This window comes from Calypte anna, chromosome 8 (genome assembly GCF_003957555.1).
Source record: "Calypte anna isolate BGI_N300 chromosome 8, bCalAnn1_v1.p, whole genome shotgun sequence".
Lineage (NCBI taxonomy): Eukaryota > Metazoa > Chordata > Aves > Apodiformes > Trochilidae > Calypte > Calypte anna.
The window spans coordinates 25,226,892-25,251,989 of record NC_044254.1 but is presented as its reverse complement, the minus strand read 5'-3'; the positions used below and the strand labels follow the sequence as shown (position 1 = coordinate 25,251,989).

At 36.8% G+C, this 25,098-nt stretch overlaps 1 protein-coding gene across 3 annotated transcripts in view; it reads left to right on the top strand.

Moving 5' to 3' along the window:
* Positions 1–25,098, top strand: part of TUT4 (terminal uridylyl transferase 4) — a 45,429-nt gene that overhangs the window by 5,370 nt on the left and 14,961 nt on the right. For 2 of the 3 annotated variants that reach the window (XM_030455050.1, XM_030455048.1), the window contains exons 2-19: positions 2,436–3,108; positions 4,700–4,863; positions 8,263–8,379; positions 10,460–10,637; positions 11,730–11,818; positions 12,923–12,974; positions 13,683–13,752; positions 14,712–14,838; positions 15,659–15,778; positions 16,151–16,369; positions 16,512–16,686; positions 19,014–19,756; positions 20,280–20,430; positions 20,992–21,078; positions 22,427–22,530; positions 22,904–22,961; positions 23,056–23,159; positions 23,756–23,845. In XM_030455050.1, coding sequence (XP_030310910.1) covers positions 2,550–3,108; positions 4,700–4,863; positions 8,263–8,379; positions 10,460–10,637; positions 11,730–11,818; positions 12,923–12,974; positions 13,683–13,752; positions 14,712–14,838; positions 15,659–15,778; positions 16,151–16,369; positions 16,512–16,686; positions 19,014–19,756; positions 20,280–20,430; positions 20,992–21,078; positions 22,427–22,530; positions 22,904–22,961; positions 23,056–23,159; positions 23,756–23,845 — 3,207 coding nt within the window. In that variant the 5' untranslated portion in view covers positions 2,436–2,549. The remainder of the gene's footprint in view (positions 1–2,435; positions 3,109–4,699; positions 4,864–8,262; positions 8,380–10,459; positions 10,638–11,729; positions 11,819–12,922; positions 12,975–13,682; positions 13,753–14,711; positions 14,839–15,658; positions 15,779–16,150; positions 16,370–16,511; positions 16,687–19,013; positions 19,757–20,279; positions 20,431–20,991; positions 21,079–22,426; positions 22,531–22,903; positions 22,962–23,055; positions 23,160–23,755; positions 23,846–25,098) is intronic. The other variant, XM_030455049.1, reaches the window with a different exon arrangement.

Here is a 25,098-nt window from a genome sequence, read left to right as displayed (position 1 = left end):
AATGGGTGAGATCAAAACATTCGAGCCTTCAGTATAATTTTTTATGGATTTTTTTTTTCTAAAACCTCCTTGCAAAATACAGATCCAACAATCTGACACTTCCAAAAAGCAAATCCAAGAGAGCAGAGCAAAGCCCTTTTTTTCCTCCAGTGCTGGGGTTTCATGGTAGCTTTAAGCTGGAAGTGGTGCCAAGAGAAGCTGTCCCCACCCTACTAGTTGTTGTTACCAGCTCCTCCTCCTCCTCCCTTGTGCCAGCTTTATGTTCAGCTGGATTGGTTTTCTGGTTTTGTTCACTGCAGAACAGCACAAGGGAGGGAGCAGCCGGAGGAGTGGGAGTAAGTAGCCAGGGCTGGAGGAAGGGTTTTGCTGCTCTTGTCAGGGTTGGTGGTGACCTGGGCTGCTTTTCAGTGAACCTGGAAATGTGACCTCGGTCTGTACCAGGCTGGAGTTGAAGGAGTGCATGGGTGTTGGAAACAAACTAGAAATGGGACTGATGTGTGCATGTGGTGTTTTTTTTGTTGTTTGTGGGGTCTGTCACACCCCCCCCCCCCCTTTTCAGGTCACGCAACTAAACCATAAGGAGTAGTTTAGAATTTGGAAAGTGCTCCTCTCTTTCAGTCTTTTTTTTTTTTTAACATTAAAAAACCCCTTCACAGTAGAGCACAGTTTACAGATAGTGACATTCTGTGTGTGTAGCTCCCATCTCACCCATCTGCAGAGCAGGGCTTTATACACCATGGGGGTCACAGACCAGAGTAATTCCGGCAGCCTGTGGGGACCCTGGGCTGTTCTGATCACACTGAGACTGGAGCAGCACTGGTAGAGGTGGGCAGTAGTTCCTGGTGCTGAGCTATGGGGAAGAATTACTATTTAATCTTATTGATTTTTTTGTCTTTGACTTTTGGTCTAGAAGTAAGAGCCAGGTGTAATCATTATTTAATAGAAAATATTTGTCATATTAACTAACTGTATTTGTGAGATAAAATACTTAGGCATTGGAATGAATTGAGTAATACAGTTGTTTGTTTTCTTTTACTGAGGACTGTGGTGTTGACATTAACTTCATGAAAATCCTTGTGCAGGTTTTTTTTTGTTTGTCTGGGTTTTTTTAACTTTGAAAGTTAATGTGTATTTTAAATTATGGTAGTAGATACTAAAAACCATTTTTATTATGTCCTTTGTATCCTGAAATACTTTTTGATGCATTTCCCTTCAAAGTGTGTGTGAGAGAGGGAGTGACTGCATTGTATAGCCTTGAAAAAAAATGATGTCCTGTATATTCATAATATTAAGAAAATTGGGTTGTTTTTTTTAGCCAAACATTTTGATTTGATCCTTCCTTCTGGTTCTATGAAAGTACATTGTGATACTTGTGGTAGTTGTAACTTATTGATTTGTCTATGACTTCTTCACCAAATTACAAGCTGTTTATTTTGATGTGTCATGGATCATGCTTTTATCAACCAAATCTGGAGGTGGACAGCAAAGAGAGAAACTCTGTGTTCCTGAACATTGTGTCTTCCTATAGCTCTATAAAATTAATTGTCTTCTATGTCTAATACTTCATTCTCATAATTTGTTTATGGTATCTCAACAGTGTTTTTAAAAAAGTAAACACAAATTCTTATTATAGAGTCCCTCTTCATTTTCTATATTAGTAATTGCTTACAGACAGACCCACTTATTCATGCTCAGCTTCCCATTGGCAAAACAGTCTCTGAGTTGTTGCCAACATAAAGCTCAGATGATACACCACCTAAAGGACTGAGGTTTAGATGAGCGAAGTTAAACTGTAGCTAAACAAAATATTTACTGTTTTGGTTTTGTGGATAAACAAAATCTTATGTAATTGGTGGCAGTTAACTTATATGAGCATTTTATCTGTCAGAAATATGCTTAAGGATCTGGATACAGGTGATAGGTCAGGTTTAATAATACTTAGAGTTTTATCTCTAAATACTTTTTTAAATCAATTAATGAAATGGAGCTTACTTTCTAGAAGCTGGATTAGTTTTTCCTCTAGTGGCTAATTTGAGCAATATGCTTATTGAGTGGGATTTTTTGGTGTGTTATATTTTTTTCTTTTTCCACTGTAGTTGCAGACATCTTGGTTCTTGGTTTTTTCAGAAAGCCAAAAATAGGAAGGAAAGAAGAAATCAAGCTGTTGGCAGGTTTATCACTTGAGGATTTTTTGCCATTTTTCATCTCTTCTTATCTCCTCTTGTAAATAGAGATGAGGATGATAAAAAAATTTTAATGAGTTTTACTTCAGTGCAGAGTGTAGTATGAAAATTCATCTATGCCTACAAGGGGAACGTTCTTCCTATAATCATTTTTAGTTACACTTTTCTTTAGAGATGCTCATTTTAATGCATTTTTTGCATAGAAGTTTGATGTCTTTCCTTCATTAAAAAAAAATCTGATTATTTCTTCAGTAGACAATCAGCTACGATCCTTGCCTGCACAGTGGATTTAAAATCAACTGCAAATTGCTGAAGAATTGCACTTCAAGTGGTCTCAAGAGACAGGAGAAGCAGGTCTTCACTATAATGGAAGAGGCCAAGAGCTCAAAGAATGGAAATCATGACCCAAGGAAGTCTGCCCGTCTTGTTGGTGAGGAAGGCAAAGCAGTCAAAGTTACAAATAATCAAAATTATAAACATAATAGAAATGACAAATCTGTGAAGGATGTTGGGAGAAGTTCTCCAAGTGGGAATAGCAGCAAAAAAGGTAAACAAAGCGATGTTTGTTCTGAAAAACAAGGAGAAAACAAATCATGCAAAGCAAACAGTTGTATGCCTGGAACTAAAGATTTGGGCTCCAACAGTCAGGATCGAAGTCATGGAAAAGCAAAAAAATTTTCTAATTTATCAGCAGTGGAAAACCTGAAGCAGACAAAATCTCAACCAGTGGGAGAAAACTTTCCAGGCTCCCATGTTTCAGGGAATGGGATCAGTATGGAAAGCTTAACAGCCACACAGAAAGGGAAACTGATGCAGGAAAATCCAGAGGGAGTTCATGCTTCAAAGTCGAGTGTTGATCAGAGTGGCGACCCTGGTAAGACTGCTTCAGATCAAAGAAGAGTGGAACATAAGCCTGATGACTTGAGTGAGTATTATTCAGCACTGCTTTATTCAGTTTTCTTCTGGTAAAATTGTGAACCAACTAAAATGGGCTTTTGAAATGTTTCTGTTTTTCTATTTTTTTCACTTACAATAATGCTTAGAGATACCATGGGATTGATACAAACATATTACTTAGACAATGAGAAATTGTGGTAATAGCTGTCCTCCTTTTCTCATGTCTAAGACTTAAACATCTTTGCAAGATGCTTTGTATGTGGTTTTTAGGCAATTTTGTCAATGTTGTGTCTTTGAGAGGGGAGAACCCTTTATGATATCACTGCCACTTACAGGAATGGCAGATGCTGCTTTTCAGAAAAATGGGAAAAATATGCTAGAAAACATTTTTTGTAGGTGGGAAGAAAATATCTACCTTGTTTTTCTGTGATAGTTGTCCTCTTTTTGTTGATAAAATCATTTATAATAGTTTTGGCATGTGGCTATTCATTTTAGGGAGCTCTGGAATACAAGCAGTCCATCAGTGGTTATCCTTATGAGTATTTACTCCAAGACATTTTTCCATTTCAGAACTAAAATGATGGATCTGTCATTGTCTCACTTCAGGTTAGCTCCCTAGTTCAGAATTGGCCACACTTCTTCAGAAATGTAGGAGGTTTTCTAATAAAAAAGCTGTTTTAAGGTGGCATGCCAGTGCAGGCCTTTGCTTTGAAGTATTTCCCACTGTTGAAACAGTTACAACAGTGGCATCTATGGAAATGCTAGGAAAATACTCGTTTTTGGGTTTTTTGTTTTTTTTTTTTAGCTATCTTTATAAAATCTTAAAACAATTTGAAGTGGCACCATCCTGTGTTCAGTCAGCTCTTTGTAGACCACCATCATGTACTGTAGGGACCATCTGTTACTGAGAAGCCAGGACTTGAAAACTTGCTCAGTTCTGATTCTGGGCTAATCTGGGATCTCAGTTGAGAGGAAGGAAAAAAAGAAAAAAAACAAAACGAAACTCAAAAAAAGCCCACAAATAATCCTCAGTTTTGCTGATGTAAAAACTACTGGAATAATTTAAGATGTAGATGTTTGTATGCCTTGGTGGACTGTGACCAATTCATAGGAATCTGGAGGAACTGGCCTTATGGAATGGATCTGCATGTCTGTGGGCAGCAGCATTCCAGAGCTCCGTGGTTGCTACCCATGGGCAGCAAGGTGCTCAGATGGGACTCCAGCAGCCTTCTGAATTGAGGGCTTGGAATGCCTGATGAGTGGCTATGTAAGATCATTAGGGTGAATGTCTGCAAGGCAGTTCTATGACTGTTTCCTTACCAAAATAGACTGTAAAAAGATTTAAGCCACGTTTTTCTTATTTTTGTTGTTGAGCATCAGGGTGTCGAGTACTTTTTCTCTTATTGATAGCACTTCTTAGTCAAAGAAGTCCAAAAACTTCATAACATACTGGAAAGATTCTAACATTTAGGGTGATTTTGGCCAGCTTTTGGACAAAAAAACTGGAATGTAGCTCTAATTTGTGTCTGGCACCTTAATGAAATGCTCCTAACTGCTCTGTACTTTCAATTGTCCTCTGCTTGAGTTACTCTGAAGAAAATAACTGTTTCTTTCTTTAGGTAAAGTAAAGAATTCTGAATCAAGTAAAGACCATGCTTTGGAAGCTGATTATTTAGAAAGCACCACTGCTATTGATGAATCTAATCTGACAGTTGAACAGGAATTGGGATTGAAACAAGCTGAAGAACGTCTGGAAAGAGATTATATCTCCCGACTTGAAAAAGTAGGTTGAGTTATTTATCAGATAAAAAAGAAAATGGGTGTCTTTCATTATCATCACCATATTTATAGTTAGGTGGTATTTCTGCTAGAGCCTGTTGCTTCTCTCTTCTTTATGATTAATCACTTAATGATCTAAAATGATATCCCTAGTAGCTGACTAGTCATTCATTGTGGCAGATGATGTGGACTGAAAATTAAGTCTTTCTTTTGTAGCACCTGTGGCCTTTGTAGAACAGTAATTTCTAATTCTATAGACAGAAAGGTTTACAGTTCCCTTACTTACCTTACATTTCCAACCCTAGCCATTCTATGATGCCCATGATTCTAGAAGGTTAGGTTACCTGGAAACTCAGAAACTTTGCACTATTTTCAGTATATTACCCTTCTGCCAGTCCAAATCACCTATATTAAAGATGCCTCTATAAAAATGTTAGTCTAAACTGTTCTTAATATAATTTCCAGTGAAATACATTTCAAGCTCATTGTAGGTAACCCAGAAGTTTTTCTTACTGTCTAATGTGTCTCTTCCAGCATTTTAATCCCTTACATCTTGTTTTAAGAAAATAACCATACGTTTCTACTTCTTACAGCAGCTTTCTCACATTTGAGGATCATTACTCTTCCTGCAGTTTTATGTTCTTTAGACTCATTCTTTGGTCTGAAGGTTTCTTAGTTACTGATTCCTTTTTGTTGCTTTTCTGTAGGCATCTACCATGTAACTGGTGTCCAAAATTGGACATGGGGTTTCAGCTGACTTCATCTGTCTGAAATGCAGCATTTGTGTTTAAGAAACATGCTTTTTTAGCAGCAGTAGAATGATCCCTATACCTTTTTCTGAAGGGATCCCTCTTATGAGGTGTTCCCAGTCCTGTTTTTTTTGCAGTTGATAACACCTATGGAGGAATGGTATTTTGCTTTGATATTATTTAATTGCAGCTTATTTATTCCGCTTCTCTAATTTGTTGTGATCTCTAAACTTTTGTCATCTTCTGTAACCTCTCCCAACTTGGTATATTCCACATTTTTAGTCAGCACACCCTCTATTGCATTTACTAAATCTTTAACAAATACTTGACTCCAGAAGGACCTTGTTGAAAAATAACTGGCACATGCTCTTAAACTGGTGAAGAACCAGGATAGGTATGTGTGCTCTGAGGACAGTTTTCTGAGCAGTTTTGCTCTCACCTTACTGTTCTTCATTGGATAGTACTTACGGTCTCCTTTTGAGACTGGTATTATGACAAGTGACAAAAATTTTGTAAAATTCAAGATGCAGCATCTTCTGTTGCTTCCTCAAGCCCTATGATTTTATCTTTTAAAAAGCAGCTATAAAACTGGTCTAGTGCAGTTTGCTTAGAGCAGATCAGTCTGTCATCTATGACCTGTTTTTGTGTGCTTATTAATAACTTATACAATAACTTTCTGGGTGCTAAATCTGACTGGTCTCTAATTCCTTGATTCCCTTTCTTTAGCCTTTTAAGGATATTCTTAAGTTTCTCTTTCCTAGTGATCTGGAACATTCTCTGTGAGTTCTTTAAAGTAGTGGAGCTCTTAGATGCTTCCTGAACATCCATCCACAAATTTCATGAGGTCTGGCTTGTTTGGATGCATCTGTCTTATTCAAGTAGTAGTCCATGGCTTTGCTTGTCTTGTTGTTTTCTTGCCCTTGCTGTTAGTAAGAAGCATAACTAATTTATTAAAAAAGATTTTATAATAAAGGTAAATTTAAAAAAAAAAACAAACAACAATCTTTCTGGCAACATCTGTTGACATAATACTGTATCAGTATTGTAAAGAAATACCCTTTTTTAAAAAAAGAGTATTATTGCTGATACTCATTCAGTTTTAGAAGAGTGGTAAAGTGTGTTTGATCTGCTTCAATCATCAGATACCAAATACTTGAAACTTCTGATCTGGCCAAGTGTAATTGTCTACAAGTTGTTTTCCAAATGGATGTTAATCATCTTACTAGGTATCTGTCTCATAGGAGATAAGGATGAAGATAATTAGTAGTAAAAGCATCATGACCATATTACTTAAAAGTGATATTTACCATGTAGATGGGCAGCATCTTTATTTCTTTTTTCTTTTTTTTTCCCCCAAAAAAGCAAAAGATGAGACTCTGTAAGTGGAAAAACTTGCCCAAAATTAGCATTAGTTTAGCTTTCTGTACAGTAAGTCAAATTTGCTTAATTGATCTATAATGCACTTAAGTGTCTTAAAATGGTGTTCTCTGTCCATTCCTTGTTATGTCACTGTTTAAACATCTGTTGTTTTCAGTATACTTTTTGGGTTTAGTAAATACAGACATATGAGAATTAGGATGAAAATGTTTTGTAGGGTATTTCCTTTCCCATTTATAACTAATAGCAGTTATTGGAAAAATGCTGACAAGTCTGGAAGAAAAGTAAGGCTTTTTGTTGGGGCCCTTTTGTCTTTGCACTGAGCGTGCCAAAAGGTTTCCAGTCTCTGTAGCTGTGTTTAATTAGAGGAAGAAAACACAACTGCAGATTGAAGTGCAGTGTTTGTTAACAACCCCTCATCTTTGCAGCAGTGGTCCTTTCTGCCTTTTAGTCTGATAGTTCTTGGTGGTTTCCTGGTTGAATAAACTCCACAGTGAGCCCTCTTGAACCCTAGGAAAACAGTGATTTCCACCTCCACCATCTTCTGAGTCTTGGCTGCTGCTTGCAGACTCCCAAGGGGTCTCCATTTGTGTACTCCATCTCTCCCAGCCTGGCTGTACAAAAAGAAACTTCTTCTGTGTGTTTCTTCAGTTCTGAACATCTCAAATTCCTCATCCACATGGAATAATCTTACTCCTTGCCAGAGGATCCCACCTTATCCAGACTATAGTCATTAGTAAGCTAGAAACTGGCTGTCTTCCTCCTTGTTGGCCAGCTGCACCCTTTTTAATAGAACAAAAACGGAGCACTTGCACTGTAAATATGCTGGCCAAACAACAACACCATCTGTCATAACATCTATAATAGATAATATGATGAATCCTTCCCCTTTTCTCATCAGAGAGGGAAAGATAGATGCTGAGATTTAATAAATCCCCATAGTTATTAAAAGCCTGAGCTGACAAGGGAATGGCTTACTGGTGGCTTTAGGTCAGCCTTAAGAGGTGTAAACTCTTCAGTCTTAATCTTGCCTCACTAAAATTTTCAGAAGTGTAATATTGAAGTCATCTCACTTCCCTTCCTCACTTTCCCCACTGGTCATTTGGGAAAAAATCCATTTCCACTGTGATTTTTTGAAGATTGCTTAACGGTAGCAAAGCATCCTGACATTGCAAGTATTAAATAATTATTAAATACAATTTATTGTTTAAAAAATTGAGTTTTTGTGACACTTTTGGCAGAAACATTTCTTTTAATCTGTGTCCCTCTTCCCTCAGCGCTCCCCAGAATACACCAACTGTCAGTATCTATGCAAGCTCTGCTTAGTTCACATTGAGAATATCCAGGGAGCTCACAAGCATATTAAGGAAAAACGTCATAAGAAAAATATAATGGTAAGTTAATAAATAAAATTGATTTTTTTTTTTAAGTTTTTTTGTTTGGTTGTTTTTTTGGTTTTTTTGTTATGTGGTATGTTTTATTTGATCATCTTAGGTTAGGTGAAAGTTTGTGTGCTGAGAAGAGATCCACAAATTTCTGGTGTTCACTTTCTGTTTGAGAGGAAGGGCTTGATGATCTGTCCAGGCAGGGAGGGAAATTTTTGGTCATTGCTTCTGAATTAGTGGTTCTGAGTAGGGGGCAGTTCATCACACTTTTGGTAACAGAAGGTGAAGTAACTTAGGTGAGGAACCCATTTGTTTTTTCTATTTCTTCCAAAAATCTTGTTGACAACAAGACCTTCAGGTGGGATTTGAGATGTTGGTTTTTTTGTTGTTTTTTTTTCTCTTGTCTGACTTGTAAAGTTTTTATTTACATCTGTTCTGTGATGGGTAGGTGGAGGCAATAGTATGTATGTATGTATGTCTAGACAAAAAAAGAAAAAGAATGTTAAAGTAGGGAGGTTAGAACTCAGGTTCTAAGTCACTCATCATCTCCCTGCTCTTAGTATGCTAAATATGAAAAATGATTCAAAGGCCTTCAAAGAGAAAAGCAGTTTCCATGTCAGATAGCATGGGTGCTACTGTTCACTTTGCTTTAAGGATTTGTTACATGCATGAAATCCAGTAAAAGGCACACAAAAAGATTTTCTTGCCAACCCATTTTTGTAAATGCTGATAAAAAGCTACAGATTGCCAAATATGTAGGGTTTTGTGATCCAGCTGATTAAAATTTCTCTTCCTGCAGCTGTTCTCCAAAACTCAGTTATTTACTCCTGTTTCCATGTATTTTTTACCATACTTCTGTTTGTAATTAATGCTATGATTCTATCATACGTGCAAGCCACCACTCTGAATGCCATAAATCCCTTACATCCCAGAAATTAAGAATTTTATTATGTTAAGTTATTATTTGTAAATGCTTCTCTTCCTCTCTTTTAAACTGTGTCATGGGGAAAACTAAAAGAATAAAACAACAAACCAGCCCCATGTTTGATACTGAAACACTTTCATGCTGTGTTTTTTACCTGAGCATGGAGATGAGAACTGAGGAGTGAGGTTTCCTTACAACTGAATGGATATGCTAGAGGACCTGGAACAGTTTCAGTTTTTACCTCTTGTCTTCAAATAGCTTTATATTGTGTGCCATGTTGCAGGAAAAGCAGTATGTAACTGTCTAAATTGTTACTTCATAAAATAGACCTAGGTACAGCTCTGAGATAACAGTGACATTAAAAAAGAGAGCTCTTTAAATATGCATATGCTCTTCATTATGCTAAATTTGTTAAAATAAGAGTAGAAGAGTTGAGAGATGAGAACTAATCAAACATTTTCATGCTGGACTGTGGGTTTTTGGGGCAGAATTTTTTTCTGGTGAGTATTTATTTCTTCTCAGAGATTTCATCTAGTTGAGGAATTTGTGAAACAAGGGATTGTTCTACGTACTCCCAAATGACTTTCTGCATCTGACATATTTCTTGCTGTTGGATGAAATTTATTCTAATTGGTGCACTAAAAAAGCACTTAATGACACCAGCTGTTTAGGTAACAGTCCAGCAACAGGACTCAACTCATCAAAATCTCTTGGAACTAGAAATACTTTTTTGCCTCTTATCTTTCCTTCAAGTCCAGTCCACTCTGAAAGTCACTTGGACTCTAGAAAAACTTTCTTAGCTCAGTTACTTTTATTATGTAGGAACAATTACAGCTTTTAATTTCCTTGGATGAATTCTGTTTCAAAACAGTCAGAAAATGTCGTTCAGGAATGTGACACAGCAGATTTCCTCTCCAGTTGCCAGCAGTGAAGCAACATGTTCTCTTAAACACTGAGCTTCTCCTGTCAGTTCTGCAGGCCACATGAGTACATTTGCCAGCTAGGCTGGGCAGAGTTCCTACCTCTGAAAGTGTTTGGTCAGGACTCCATGTAAATAGAAGAACAGACAGCAAACAGTGCATTCTAACATCACGCAATAGTAGGAAATAACATTTATTTGCTTAAAATAGCCATTTTTGCTTTTATCTTCCATCAAATATTCAGGAAAAACAAGAAGAGAATGAGCTGCGTGCCCTCCCACCTCCCTCTCCTGCACAGTTGGCTGCTCTGAGTTTCACACTCATTGAGGCAGCAAATGAACAAGGCATATCAGATGATGACTTCAGAATTCGTCAAGAAATTGTAAATGAGATGGAGAAAATTATTCAACAGCCCTTACCAGGTATTTACAGTATGCTCCATTTTTCCTTGTCTTTATTTTTACACAGATTTATTGCTATCTTTAGACACTTTAATACAGACTAGCAGTTGATTTAGAAAGAGCTAACAAACCTATAGAAAGAGGAAAATATGTTTGTGCTTATTTTTGCTTCTGTCTGTTATGTGTTGATAGAAGCTATTGGTCCTCTGTAAACTGATGATTTCTGATGAGGATTATAAATTTCTAAGGCATGAAATACTTCCTTGGACATGGGTAAAGCCTCAGCCACAGAGGATCTCCCTCAAGCTCTAGTCCTATAAACCTTTCCACCTATATGTTACCTAACATTGCTGAATACTTGTGGCTGTTAGAGTAGAATTTTTTTTTTTTTTAAGTGCAGTTAATTAAGCTAATATAAATATAGCAGGAGAGAAAAATGAGGAGGAGCTTGAAATGTTTTGGTTCTTTTTCATACACCAGTCCTTCAGTAGTTCATATAATGTTTCAGAGCAGATAAAAGCTGGTGCATGAGACAGTTTTTTGTTTTGTTTTTTTTTTTAAGCATAGTTTTAGGAAAAAAAATAGCTATGAATGGTTTTGACTCAGCTTCTCAGAGTCTTTGAAGTTGTCTTAAATAGGTAAAAGTATTAAATTTACTTAACCATGTATGAATGTCTTGCCTGCCTTTTCCTTGCTTGAGTGCTTTATTTTGTTTAAAAGGAACTGTCAACAAAGAATTCTATAATTGGCTAATGGCTGCAGTGAAATCAAGCTGTTGCTAAAAAAAAGCTGTTAAATAAAATTCTTCAGTCAGGTAGTGAGAGTTATTGCCATTTTATATTTAATTGTTTATTAAGAACAAACAAAACTAAGGCTTCATTGCAAGAATACTTTAAAACAGCTTGGAAAATTCTGGACATTTGGTGATTATGCTGTTTGAATTATCCATTTTCCTGTGATGCTGTGTAATGGCAATGGCAAACCTTCACAGAAGGAAGAAAGTTCAGTATTCATTAATCTGGGAGGCACAGTATCTAAAGCAAGGTATGCATCATCCATTAAAGAATAATTCATTTACTAGCTGTTAAATAATTATGTTTCTCCCTCTTCCAGACTGTTCCCTGAGGATGTATGGCTCCTGTTTAACAAGATTTGCTTTTAAGACCAGCGATGTTAACATTGATATCAAATTTCCCCCTAAGGTGTGTAGATGTTATCTTGTGTTAAATAAAACTGTTTTTTAAATCCAAGCCATTGACACCTAATTCTACTCCATTACCTCAGTCTTTTGGGGCATATGATGTTAGAATTGCATAAACCATGTAAGCTTTGATTTGGTGTCAGGTGTGGATAAAGTGCCAAGTGGATGAAGTTTTCATTGCTTATTAGATAACTTCAGTTCTGATTTATTGGACAATCTTATGCTTGGGTTTTAAAATTTTTTGGCTAAGCATTGGAGCAATATGGAAAGAGTAACTCTGGGTAATTGTACTATGATTCATACAGGAAAATCTTGTAGGGCTTGTGAGGCTAAAAGTGACAAATTTCATTTTATGTTTTAGTCCCCTTTAAGTAGATGTCACATCTCAGTTTACTGTGGTATAGAATTCCTGCAAACCAGTATAACTTATCTTGAAACATGGAAGTTGGTTCATATTAAGTATCTGATATTAGCACCATGGTCTTAGAGACACAACTGCTGAACTTCCACTTTTTTTGACTGTGAAATTCAAGATACTTGTTTTGGGTACGTGCTTACATGTAGCATTTGGAAATGATACTGCAGTTATGAAGCAAAACTGAGTCCTTTTGCAGACACTTGCATGTGGAGTATAGCATGTCACTTTTTCACTGAGGCTCAAAGGTGCTAATTTTTAGCTTTTCTTGGAATTGTTTACAGATTATCTTTGAAGCTCCACTTAAACTGATTTCTGGGCCAAAAAGAAAATACATTTTTAAATTACAACCCTTAAAAGCCCTTGGGAAAGTACTAATACTAAATTCTTCATTGTTTTGCATTTTTAGTGGCAAATGTTGACATGGAGATTATTGACTATATCACAAGTATTTTGTTTTAACCTTATGGAGTGTGTTCATACAGAACTAGGACAGTATATTAACTAAAGTAGCCTTAGGCTAAAAGCAAGGTGGCTGATCTGTTCACTAGTACCTGTTTTTGTGGTGTGCACAGATTTCACTCTTGTGGAAGAGCATTGAATTACTAGTGGAACCTAAGTATTTTTAAACAAAGTATAAAATAAAGTAGATTTGTCTGAATAATGTAACCTCTCATTTTGTCATTTTAGATGAGTCAGCCAGATGTTCTGATACAGGTGCTTGAAATCTTGAAGAATAGTGGTGAGTTTTAGTTGCATGTCATTTCTGTTTAATTAACATTCCCATTGCTTTTTGCTTGTTTTTATTCTTCATTTTTACTATAAACTCACAAAAATGGCTTCATTTTAAACCAAGGTATCTGAAACTACCTCACCTGTTCTTATGAATGTGATTTTTATGAGTACCAGTGCTTGTGTAAGTGAGATGAGAACCTGCAGCAGGAGAATGGCAACCTGGGTAGTTCAGGTCACATTGTCAGAAAGTATGCTAACAGTGCTGGATGCCAGGTTAAAAATTATTTAACTTAGCAGGAGAAATTCTAATCAGGAAACCCAAAAGCCTTGCTTATGACCCTCAGTGAGAGCTATTACAAGACTTCTGTTAAAAGGAACTCATCTATCCCTGTAATCCACACATCTGCATCCAAGTGACAAAAGTGGCATTGCAGTTTTGATCCTTCAGGAAATTTTTATAGGTCAGCTCCATAAGTCAGTCTCAGATGATGGATTGTCAGAGACAAAAGGGTTCTAGAAGAGAAGCCAGCTCAGCTTCCTGATAAGGGTTTGGGTTTTGTTTGTAATTTTGGTTTTGTCTTTTTTTCCTGTTGGCTCTGTGATACTGAGTTACTATGTAAAAATCATAGTATAAATGTGATAGTTTTATAAACACAATTGGGAAACCTATAGAAGACTTTGATACATAAGATTTTTTTCTCTCCTCCTTGCTTAGCTGTCTACTCAGATGTGGAGTCAGATTTCCATGCCAAAGTTCCTGTGGTCTTTTGCAAAGATGTTAAAAGGTACATGTAATTGAGAAGCATTTTTAATGAGATACCAGTTTCTATTCTGTTCATAGCAACTGCTTGTCTGCAGTCCTGACAAGAAGGATTACTGGAACATTTAGCTGACATTCATGGTAAAGGGGAATTGCTCATACTTGAAAATACAATCTAGAAAGAAGGCTTACCTTTGTTTTTGTGCCTCCCAGAGCTCATTACTTCTAGGAGTGTGAAAATACCAGTTCTGTTTTAAAGTTAACTGGAGAAAAATGTTATGTTTTTCAGTTGATACTTAAAATTTCTTAATTAATTTCTTAATTAATCCAGGGCTTTAAAAGCATTTTAGAAGATGGACATTACCAGTAGGGACACATCATCTGACATTTTGAGTAAGATCCTAAGAAGTAACAGTCTCTGAAATGAAACATAATTGCTGTAGGATGTCTGCCTTGCTTTGATGGGCTGGAGATATACAATTGAAGCTCTGATGAAGTAAATGCAACAAAGGGTGGACATATATTTTCCTGTGTTTGTAAATTATGCAAATGCCTTGTAGTTACTAAGAGAATAGAAATAATTATTTTGAGCAGCAAATGGGAAGTTTTGTGGACTTAGCAACTCTTAGTATGCAGCAGGCCTGGGGGATTTTTTAAAATTTATTTGATTGGTGGATACCTAGAATTTGAGTTGTGTTCAGATTGCACACTTAAGTAATGGTAGGATTCAGAGCAAGTACTTAATGGTCTTTTACATTTTTTAGCTGTAATGAACTGTAAATTCTAGATCCAACTGATGAATTATTAATAAAATGTGATGATATTCTGTAGCTTTTGTTTAAAAAGTCCATATTCTTACACAGAGAGACACTGCTGCATGCTTTTATAATGGTGGTGTCATGCCCCATCTCTCCCCTGCCCCAAGCACCATCTCTATGCACAAGGCAATAACTCCTTTTATCTGTTCTACATTTGTACTTACAGTGGTTTGACATGCAAAGTAAGTGCTAGAAATGATGTGGCTTGCCTTACAACTGACCTCCTGGCTGCACTGGGTAAACTGGAGCCTGTCCTTATTCCCTTGGTCTTGGCTTTCCGCTACTGGGCTAGAGTAAGTTTATAGATATTGAGGATAATAATTGATTATTTTCTCTTTTTAAGCAGACTACAATGTAATGTATACAATGTAGCATATATACCATCAATATATTTGTAGAAAAGAACTAAAGAACTTTGTGCCTCAAGTTCATCTTTTACCTTAACAAGCCAGAGTAAGACTGAAGATTTTTGGTGTTAAACTGTAAATACATCTATGAAGTTTTCAGTCTTCTGCTAGCAAGTTTTTACACTAGTTCCTTAAAAATTCTTAATTGCTTCTTGAAAAGCAGCTCAACAGAGCAACCAGGTCTGGAAGACTTTCTGCTGTTGAGGTCACATTGAAGAAAGTTAACTTGCTCAGAAAAAGATCTGTCATCATACCCTGCTGTACTTCTTAGAGACATCAACAGTGATGGCAAAAAACAATTTATGATGTTCCCAGACAGCGTTTAACTGTCTAGTAATTCAGTCCTGAAATTGCTGCCAGGCTCTACTTGACTTCAGATGTCTTGGCTTTATTGAAAAATCTGTATATGAGATACACACAGTAACAAAAAAAATGATGGTTGGCTGGAATTCTAAATAGGAACACAATTGTGTTCCACAATCACAAAATGTGATGAAGCTGAAGAAAATAAGACACCAAAGACTGTACAAATTACTATAATTTGCTTTTTATCTCTATGTGGCATGGCATTATGACTGCAGTTTCTGAGATAAAGGATTGTCTGCTTTCACTTAAATATTAATCTCTCCCTTAAAATCTACTACAAAAGGACAAGTATTAAAATGGTGATGTTACATCAGAAAAGTAATGATTTATTCTCTTACAGCTGTGTCACATTGACTGTCAGGCTGAAGGTGGGATTCCATCATATTCCTTTGCCTTAATGGTGATATTTTTTCTTCAACAAAGAAAACCACGTATTTTACCATCCTATTTGGGCAATTGGGTAAGTGATTTGGGACCATAGTAACCTTATTGTTAAATTGTTGACATTATTTCTGTGTTCTGCAAGTTTATAATTTTTTTTTTGCCTAAGACATTTGTGAATAAAGCACATGGGTACTTAATCCTTACACAGTTGATTCCTGATGATTCTGATGACTTAAAAAAAGGCATCTGCTGTAACCTTTGTAATTGTGTCACACTGTGTTTTGGAAAAAAGGCAAATATTTTCTTAAATTCTCTGAATTTATTATTCTGGTATGAGTTACACGTGAGGGGGATAAATATCATAATTGTCAGTGTTACCTTTGGTTAAAACTTCTGGTTGTTTGCATTCTATACAGTTTTATTTCAGAGCTACTTTAATTGTTGTTAGATTGAAGGCTTTGATTCGAAGAGGCCAGATGACCACCAGCTGAAAGGTATAGAAGAGGAGTTTGTACGGTGGGAGTACAAACCACCAACAAATGGTGCAGCAAAAAACTCAGTTGGAGCAGAAAATAAAACTAAAGTTGATCAACAGAAAGGTGGTGGGAAAAAGGTAACAAGCTCAGAAGCAGACAACCAAAGTAATGCAAAGGAGAAACATGGCAATGTAAGTCACAGCTTTATTTCATTGAAAACTATAATTTCTCTTTTAACTCTGCTTTTTATCTTTAATGCTGGATGGAACTAGGAAAAAAAATGCAAGTTTTCATTTCTCACTGCAGCTGAGCGTTCTTGTCCTTGTGTTTCAGTCTCTCTTAGCATTCAAAACCCCTCACCAAGTCTCACTGGGGCAACTGTGGTTAGAACTGTTGAAGTTTTACACACTGGAATTTGCTTTGGAGGAATATGTCATCAGCATACGGGTACAAGAACTCTTAACCAGAGAGAATAAAAACTGGCCTAAGAGGCGAATAGCCATTGAAGGTAGGATAATGCCCTTTCCTAGTTCTGTAGTCATTCATCGTTATCTTTGCTTACCTGATACTTGGAGTTCTGTCACAGGAAGTCTGAGCAATAATTGGAGGAGAAATTAAATTGGTTTTTGTATATGTCCCTGCCCTAGCAGGGGGGTTGGATCTTGATGATCTTTAAGGTCCCTTCCAACCCTAGCCGAGAGGCTAAGGGAGCTGGGGGTGTTGAGGCTGGAGAAGAGGAGGCTCAGGGGAGACCTCATCACTCTCTACAACTCCCTGAAAGGAGGTTGGGCCAGGGGGGGTTGGTCTCTTTTCCCAGGCAACTCTCAGCAAGACAAGAGGGCAGGGTCTCAAGTTGTGCCAGGGGAGGTTTAGGTTGGAGATTAGAAAGAATTTCTTTACGGAGAGGGTGATCAGTCATTGGAATGGGCTGCCCAGGGAAGTAGTGGATTCTCCGTGTCTGGAGATATTTAAAAAGAGACTGGATGTGGCACTCAGTGCCATGGGCTGGGAACTGCAGTGGTAGTGGATCAAGGGTTGGACTTGATGATCTCTGAGGTCCCTTCCAACCCAGCCAATTCTATGATTCTATGATTCTGTATTTTGGCAGCTTTTTAGTCTGTATAAGGACATATTTTCTGTTTAGTGCTGCCTTTTTTTGGAATCTGGTCCATAAAATACAAACTGTGAGTTTGTTTCACAGTTTCTTACCATGTGCCTCTCTCAGTTGCATTCTTTCTATAAGCTATTATTTATTCCTTTTTAATAATTCTGATGTTACGAATTTCCGGTGCCTCGCTTTATTTCCAAAAACCACAATGTATTTTCTGTGTTACCAACCTATCAGTTTGTTTCCTCTGACTCTAATGCAGACTGGACAGAGAGGTTAGCTCTGATCAGAGTGAACTGGTGCAAACTCATCAAAGTAAAACCCCACAAAGAGATTAACTTCCATTGGAAATGCCACCAGAGGGGAAAAGGATATACTGTGGAACTGAATGCCATGTCATAGGCTATGCCATGTGTGAGACCATGTGAATTTCATGATAATGCATACCCTGAATTCTGTATGTTGGGGGAGAGAAGGATGGAAAATAATTCTGTCTATTAGTTATTTATAACTTGAAGACATTAATTTTTTTTTAAACATAACTTTATTTCTGTTCCTCAGTTCAGAAAAATGTGTAAAATACTTGACAGGGGAAGACACAGAACAGAGCATGGCATTCTGAATTGACCTTAAGAATAGACAAAAAGGGAATTGGAGGGAAGTTAAGAAACCATGTTTTTATTAAACCATAAATAATGAATTTTGGACTCAGAGAAATAGGTCAAACAGAATCATGAAGGCACAGTGAGTTACTGTCTTTGAAGGCAAAGTCAGTAAGGTACAAGAAGAGCAAGAGGGGAAAGTAAAAAGAAGGAAAAGAAAGCAGTGAATTGTTGAGGCACATGTTGAGTAGCCAGTCTTGAGATCATTCCTGGGGCTTTAATTTCCCCACCCAGATCTTCAGTCACTTTTGATTAGAGAGTTTTAGAGCTAAAGTAGTGTTTATTCAGCATGTAGGAAAATAAGACCTATACGATGAAAGGGCAAAATATTGAGGAAGAAACATTAGGGTAAATAATTTCCAATAAATAATTTTCAAAACCAGATTGCATTCTGGTATTGATACATGCTACTGTTGGTCTTATGTTTTTTTAATTTCATTTGTTGTTGTTTGTTTGTTTGTTCGTTTGTTTTTAAATGTTAAGTTTGTAACTGAAATTACTAAGTAACAGAATCTCAGTTTGACACTATCTTCCCAGGCAAACTTGCAACTCTGCAAGTGCTCTTTTTACTTGGAAAACATGTTTGATCTAGAAATTGCTAGGAAGGACTAAGAGTGAAACCTGGTGAGATTGGTTCATATAATCCTTACAACTTAATTTTACTCTTGGAGAAATTAATTTCCTAAGGGAAATTCAAATACTTTCAGTAAAGGAAACATTTCAGGCAGGCCTACGTTTATTTTGCCTTTGTATGTTTATTTTCATTTACAGTTAAAAAATTGCCCATAATATAAGGGTACAATATATCTATGGTTTTCTTTTTTAAATAACACTATTTAGAACAGTGTCTGATAGCCAACCATTTGTGGCCACATGTGTGTTGTGTTTGGTATGGAAGAAGTCCAAAAAGCCTTGCAGGCCCTGTGTTCTCCTAAGTATCTCTAAATACAGTCCTGGATTATAAGAATATCTTTTTAACTGCTGTATCAGAACATAAGTATTTCACCTTCTTTGTCGAAATGTAGAAAATCAGGATTACTAAAGGAATTGTTCTTTTTCTTCTAGATCCTTTTGCACTAAAGAGGAATGTTGCACGAAGTCTAAACAGCCAGATGGTGTTCGAGTACATCCTGGAGCGATTCAGGACAGCGTATAAATATTTTGCATGTCCACGAAGTAAAGATGGGATTAAATCCAAGCCAGATACCAAGAAGAAAGAAAAAGGGAAAATGAATAATAAGAAAGCCTCAAGATCTGAAGAGCCTGTAGCCAACTGTTGCCTTCCCCAAGGGGAAAAAGTTGTAGATAAACAAAATGTAGGAAGTGGATGTAACGTACCGGAGGATGAACTTGAATGTAATGAAGTGGTAGAAGCTGTAGCCAAAAGACATACTTCTAAGAACACAGACTCTTTGCTACTTCCAACATTGGACTCTAATTATGATGAAGATAAAGAAGAAGCTTTATCCCTTATTTCGAATGAATGCTGTGAACTAAAGCAAAAATCACTTAAAGAGAGGGATGATTTAGAAATTTCAGTTTGTGTAACTGAAGGCGAGCTAAGCCACCATTGTAACTGCAGTGACCATCAGCCCTATGACACAAATTCTAGTAATGAATTTTCTGATGCTGAAAGTAGACAGAGTTTGGTAACAGAGTCTTCTCAGAAGAGTAAGTGCACTGGCACACCAGCTACCTCGCCCAACTGCAAAGCAATGGTGGAAGCTCATGATCTCAAAGATGAAGGCAGACTCTCCACAGAAGAAATGCATTATGTGTTTGATAAGTTTATTTTGACTTCAGGAAAGGTAAGATGTGTATGTAAAGAGTGCTGGGCCTGCATCTGTGGGCTGTTAACTTCTTAATCACTAAAATTAAGAGTCAGTGGATGACAGGATTTTCCTAGTGATTGTTTCAATGTCTGTTATGAGTGATAGCTCTACCCCTTTTAGAGCATCTGTTATTTGGGACAGGAAAACACCAAATATTGTGCCATTTTGACAAGATGGTCTGTTGCCCCCTCTTATGCAAAGCTTTCTGATTTCCACAGAACAAAAAAAAATACTGGGTTTTGTTTTTTGGTTGGCCTGTGGGATTTGGGATTTTTTTCCCCCCTTCCTCTCCTTCTTCCTTTTAGCATTTCCAGGTGCTCTTATGCATGGTGAGAACTAAATGCAGATTGTTGAGCAATGTTCTTCTGTTCTTCATAGAGACTCTGTTGCTGTTCAGATGTTAAATGTTCTTGGTTGCACAACTTGCATGGAAATGTTAGGTCTGTTGAACTGTCTTAAAAGTAAAATTGCACTTTTTTTTTTTTGCTTTGTCCAAAAGCCACCAACTATAGTATGCAGCATCTGCAAACGGGATGGACATTCCAAAAATGACTGCCCAGAGGATTTCAAGAAAATTGATCTTAAACCACTACCACCAATGACAGACAGATTCCGGGAAATACTTGATATAGTGTGTAAAAGATGTTTTGGTAAGTTCAAAAAATGTTTGTACTCTGCTGGAAATTGTGAACTGTAATATTGAAAAGATAAAAACTATAGGGTTAATTACTTATTCCATTGAATTCAGGGGGAAGAAACTCTTCCAGGTACCCTAGACTACAAATTCACCAATATTTTTGGTTTTGTATAACCTAAATATCAAGATATCAACTGCTTATAACAGATTTGAGAAAGCAGTTCTATGCAGGGTTTTTCACAGGGTTGTAAGAAGCTACTCATGTTTCTGGAAGTTGGGCTCAGGGAAAAATCAGGTTTTGTGGCTTCTTTTGGAAAAGCCCCTTTTGAGTACTATGGTGTGTTAACTTTGGCTGGACAGCAGATGTCCACCAAGCTGCTCTGGTATTTTAATAACTGCAGAAAAACCAGACATCTGAAATGAAATGCTAACAACTCCTATGATAACATAAATCCCCACGTATTAAGTAAAGGTATATTTTTAAAACGGTATCCAATACTTCTAGTTAGTTGAAAAGTATTTTTGAAGTAGCTGTGTATGACATCTGACTCTGTTTGAACTTGTTTTTACTTAGATGAATTATCCCCTCCTTTATCTGAGCAACAAAACAGAGAACAAATTCTGGCAAGTTTGGAAAGATTTATTCGAAAAGAGTATAATGGTATGTAACAGTAGGTAGAGATTCTTGATAATGCTTTTTTCATTCATGTTTCCAGAGCATTAAGATATTTGTCTCATTATTACTTATTTTCTGAAAGCAGTGGCATCTCTTTTCCCTCTGAATGTAAAGCTATTTTGCAGACTTCTTTACAAAACATCCCTCAGTGCTATTCCATGGAAATGTCTCTTGAGTGGAGGAATAGCTGCAAGATAAAGGATGCAGATAAAGGACTATTGCAGTCAGGACAAAAAGAAAAGTTTTGAATACTTGGGTTTAGTGTTACCTGGGTTGTGGGCTGAGTACGTTTGTTGCCTACTCACCAGTGTTTAGAATGTACTAGAATGGTGGAAATCAAGGCAAAGAGATGCAAAGTGATTTTTTTTTTTTTCCTTGTGGGTGGTGTAAAGCAGTGTTAGAGCCAGGTACCAAACGCAGGTTCCTCAATTCCAGCTGATTGCCTAATCACAGAAGGCCATCCGTTCTGCTGTTGCTAGCCTGGAATCAAGGAACTGGGAATTCTACTTCCATCTACCAGCTGTGCCCCCTCACTTACTGGGAGCAGCTGAGGATTGAGTCCTGTTACAGAATCTTGAAGGACTAAAGATTTTTTATTATGTTAAAGATTAGGAAGAAGCTGTGAATAGCTGCTTATATATATTTTCCTAGCACTGATGTCAGTTGAACAAATAAATGTATGCTTTTCACTTAGGGAGAAATTGGTTCCTCTCAGTTACCTAGTTTTGCTTTCCAAGAATGAAAATACAATCTTGTGTTTCAAACAAAAATGTAAACAAAACAGGAAAGAATGTTCCATGAAGTGTATTCATCTTATTGCTGTGCCTTCCTGAGCAGTGAGTTGTGGTTGCAGAAACTTACTGGTTGATCAGATTTACCCAGGCACAGTAAAGATAAGCAACCTGAATGAAGTATGAGTGGAATGAGAAGTATTGCTTAGACTACCAAAAGTAGCTCTGTCTTATCTGTGGGGTAAAGCTGTGCTGGTGACTGGGTTTGCACATTATCTTGCTTTATTTAAAAAGGAAAGTATGGTTACATACCACCAAATATTGCACCACATTTAGAGATGCCATCTAAAGGTTATAGTACCTTTGTAACATGTCTCACTTGCAAAAATTCTATGGGCTTTATCCTGCTCTACTTGATATAAATAATTTTTTAAAACACTGTGCTTCTATCAAAGCTGAAGTCTTAGTGACCTTGTAAGCTCTCTCTTAAAGCTCCTCTGTTTTGGGCACCTACACATCTCAGTTGAGCAATATTCCATAGTAAGCACTTACTATTTGAATGTAAAAGAATTTATCCTTTTTTGGTCTCCTCTTTTAATCAGACAAAGCCAGACTTTGCTTGTTTGGCTCTTCAAAGAATGGTTTTGGATTTCGGGACAGTGATCTAGATATCTGCATGACTCTGGAAGGCCATGAAAATGCAGAGGTAAGGGGTTTGAAATGTATAAAATTTACTATTTCAAATTTAAGAATTCTTTAAGGGTTTTTAATTGAGTTAGGATTCCTAACTGAAATGGTAGGTAGGATTTTGCTGGTAGTTTTTTTGGCTTGTTGCATGCACAGTTGAAGCAAGATACAGCCTATTTTACTCTTAATGCCCTACAGAGACATAAAATATGCTGTAGGTGTCCACATAGAGAGTGTGAGTCACCAGTTTACATAAGTCCATGTGTTGACCTAATATTTGATTCTTTTTATATGTGGACTTTTCCTCTAAGAAATGTGTTTGACAGTAAATGTTCTTGTTAGAATAGGATCTGTGTGTTAACATCTGAAGTTGTGGTGTTTGTTTTTCCTAGAAACTGAACTGTAAAGAAATAATAGAAGGTCTGGCAAAAGTTCTTAAGAAGCATCCAGGTAGGTGTTCTAAAGTATTAATTGTGTTGTGTTTACACTTACTACATATGTAGTTAATGGAGATGTTTTATGTACTAAAGTGTTGCTTCCCCAGGTCTGAGAAACATCTTGCCTATAACAACAGCCAAAGTGCCTATAGTAAAATTTGAACACAGACGGAGTGGCTTAGAGGGAGATATCAGCTTATACAATACACTGGTAAGCATCTCTTTGTGTTTGTTTTGTCTTCAGATAAAGATTTTTATTTAATTCATTGTAACTCATTCAAATAATCATTTGAGGGAGTAATTTTGAAACCAAAGTTAAAATGTTTTTCCTTATTTGGGTGCTTTTTCTTCATTATTTGAGTTCATTAGCTCATACCCTCAGCCCAGCCCAGTTAACTGTACAAGCTGATGGCAGAGTGGTGCCGTGAGACACAAAGCATTATTGCAGATAATCCTGGAAATCTGTTAGTGCCATGTTCACCATGGCATCCCTGCCACAATACACTTGTGAAGAAGCTGCAGTTTGTGGACTTTGCTCCAGTGTGAGTCATCTTGAAGACTCCTTTGCTGATTTTTTCCCAAGGTTCTTATTGTTGTTACTATGTTAATACTGTTGTGATTACAGCTTTCAGTTATGTTTGTGCAGAAAATGTTGCATGAATTTTAGAGATTATTGTGGGCTTTTTTGCCCTCCAGTTGTATTATGCATCTCCTGTGAATTGAATTGCAGATTATATTTAGAGTTAACTATGAATTGCATTGAAACACCTGTTTGGTTTTTGGTTTTTTTTCTCCACCTTTTCCCAGGCACAGCACAACACAAGGATGCTGGCTACATATGCAGCTATTGATCCTAGAGTGCAGTATCTTGGCTATACAATGAAAGTTTTTGCAAAGGTAATACAGAAGGAAGGTGCTTATTTGTATAATAGAGTATTTTCCGATACAGCCACTGAGTTTACCTTTTGCTGATACCAACTGGAAAGGAGACAGTAGAATGCTATTAATCTGAAGTGCACTTTGTTAAGCTATGTTCCGTCTGGTTGTGTGTGTCAGAATAAAGGTCTTTAGTCCTGGTATCTTTTGTTATCTGTTGAAAGATTTCTAAGGGGAAGCTGATGCAGGGGGTTGGATCTTGTTGATCTTTATGGTCCTTTTTTTTTGTGTCCTTTTTTTTCAATTTCAAACCAGCTCAAATGCGGGGAAAAAAAACTAAAAAAAAACCCAACAAAAACCAACCCCAAACAGATCTGGAAAGAATAGGAACTGTAGGATATAGGGCCATGTGCATGGCCTTCCCATATTTAGGACCAGGTCAGAGATTACTGCAGTTTTTTTCTAGCCTGCCTGCCTTGCTGTGCTTCCTGTACGAGTCAGGAGTAGGTAAGGGTTGATGAATGAATGCCTCAGTGTTTACTTGTTGTGCCTAGGACAGACACTTGACTTTAGGAGTTTGGAAATCTCAACTACCAAGTCTCCTGCATCTTTTTTTCTAGGATATTCTAACAGTGTTTTACTATATGGCCTTTGATAACAGAAATGTGGTGTTTCTTTTAATTCAAGATGCACTACCTACCCCAAACACATACAAGGAAAGCTTAATGAAACAGGGACAAATAAAAAATGAATTATAGAGAGTGTATCATGCTACCCTATGTTAATGTAATAAAATAACTTTGTTCCAGAATGAAATTAAAATGTTCATTTTACTGTCACCAAGACTAGTAATGATTTTGTTGGTGTTGCACCGTAGTGCAGAATGTTGCCAGGTCTCTTCTGTATCCTGATTAAAAATGCTTTGTATTGATAACAATAAAGCTTACTTTTAGTAATCTTTCTGTAAAGACTAACTTTCCAAGTTTTGGGTATAAACTCGTGGATGTATCTGTACAGAGGAGACTTCATAGTTATACAAATACTCTGTGTTTAAGCAAATGCTTCCTCCTCTGCTTGCTTTGACAGAAAAAAAAGGAACAGGTGTCACAGCTGCTAATGTGGAAGTAATTTTTGAATCCCTGGTTTTTCCAGGAATTTTCTAGGATGTTAAAAATGTGTTGTTTGTTATGACACATGCTTGAAGCAAAGTATAGCTTAGAAGAAGGTGCTTTAGAAAGATTATACTGTACTAAGGTATTCAAGCACAGTAAAAT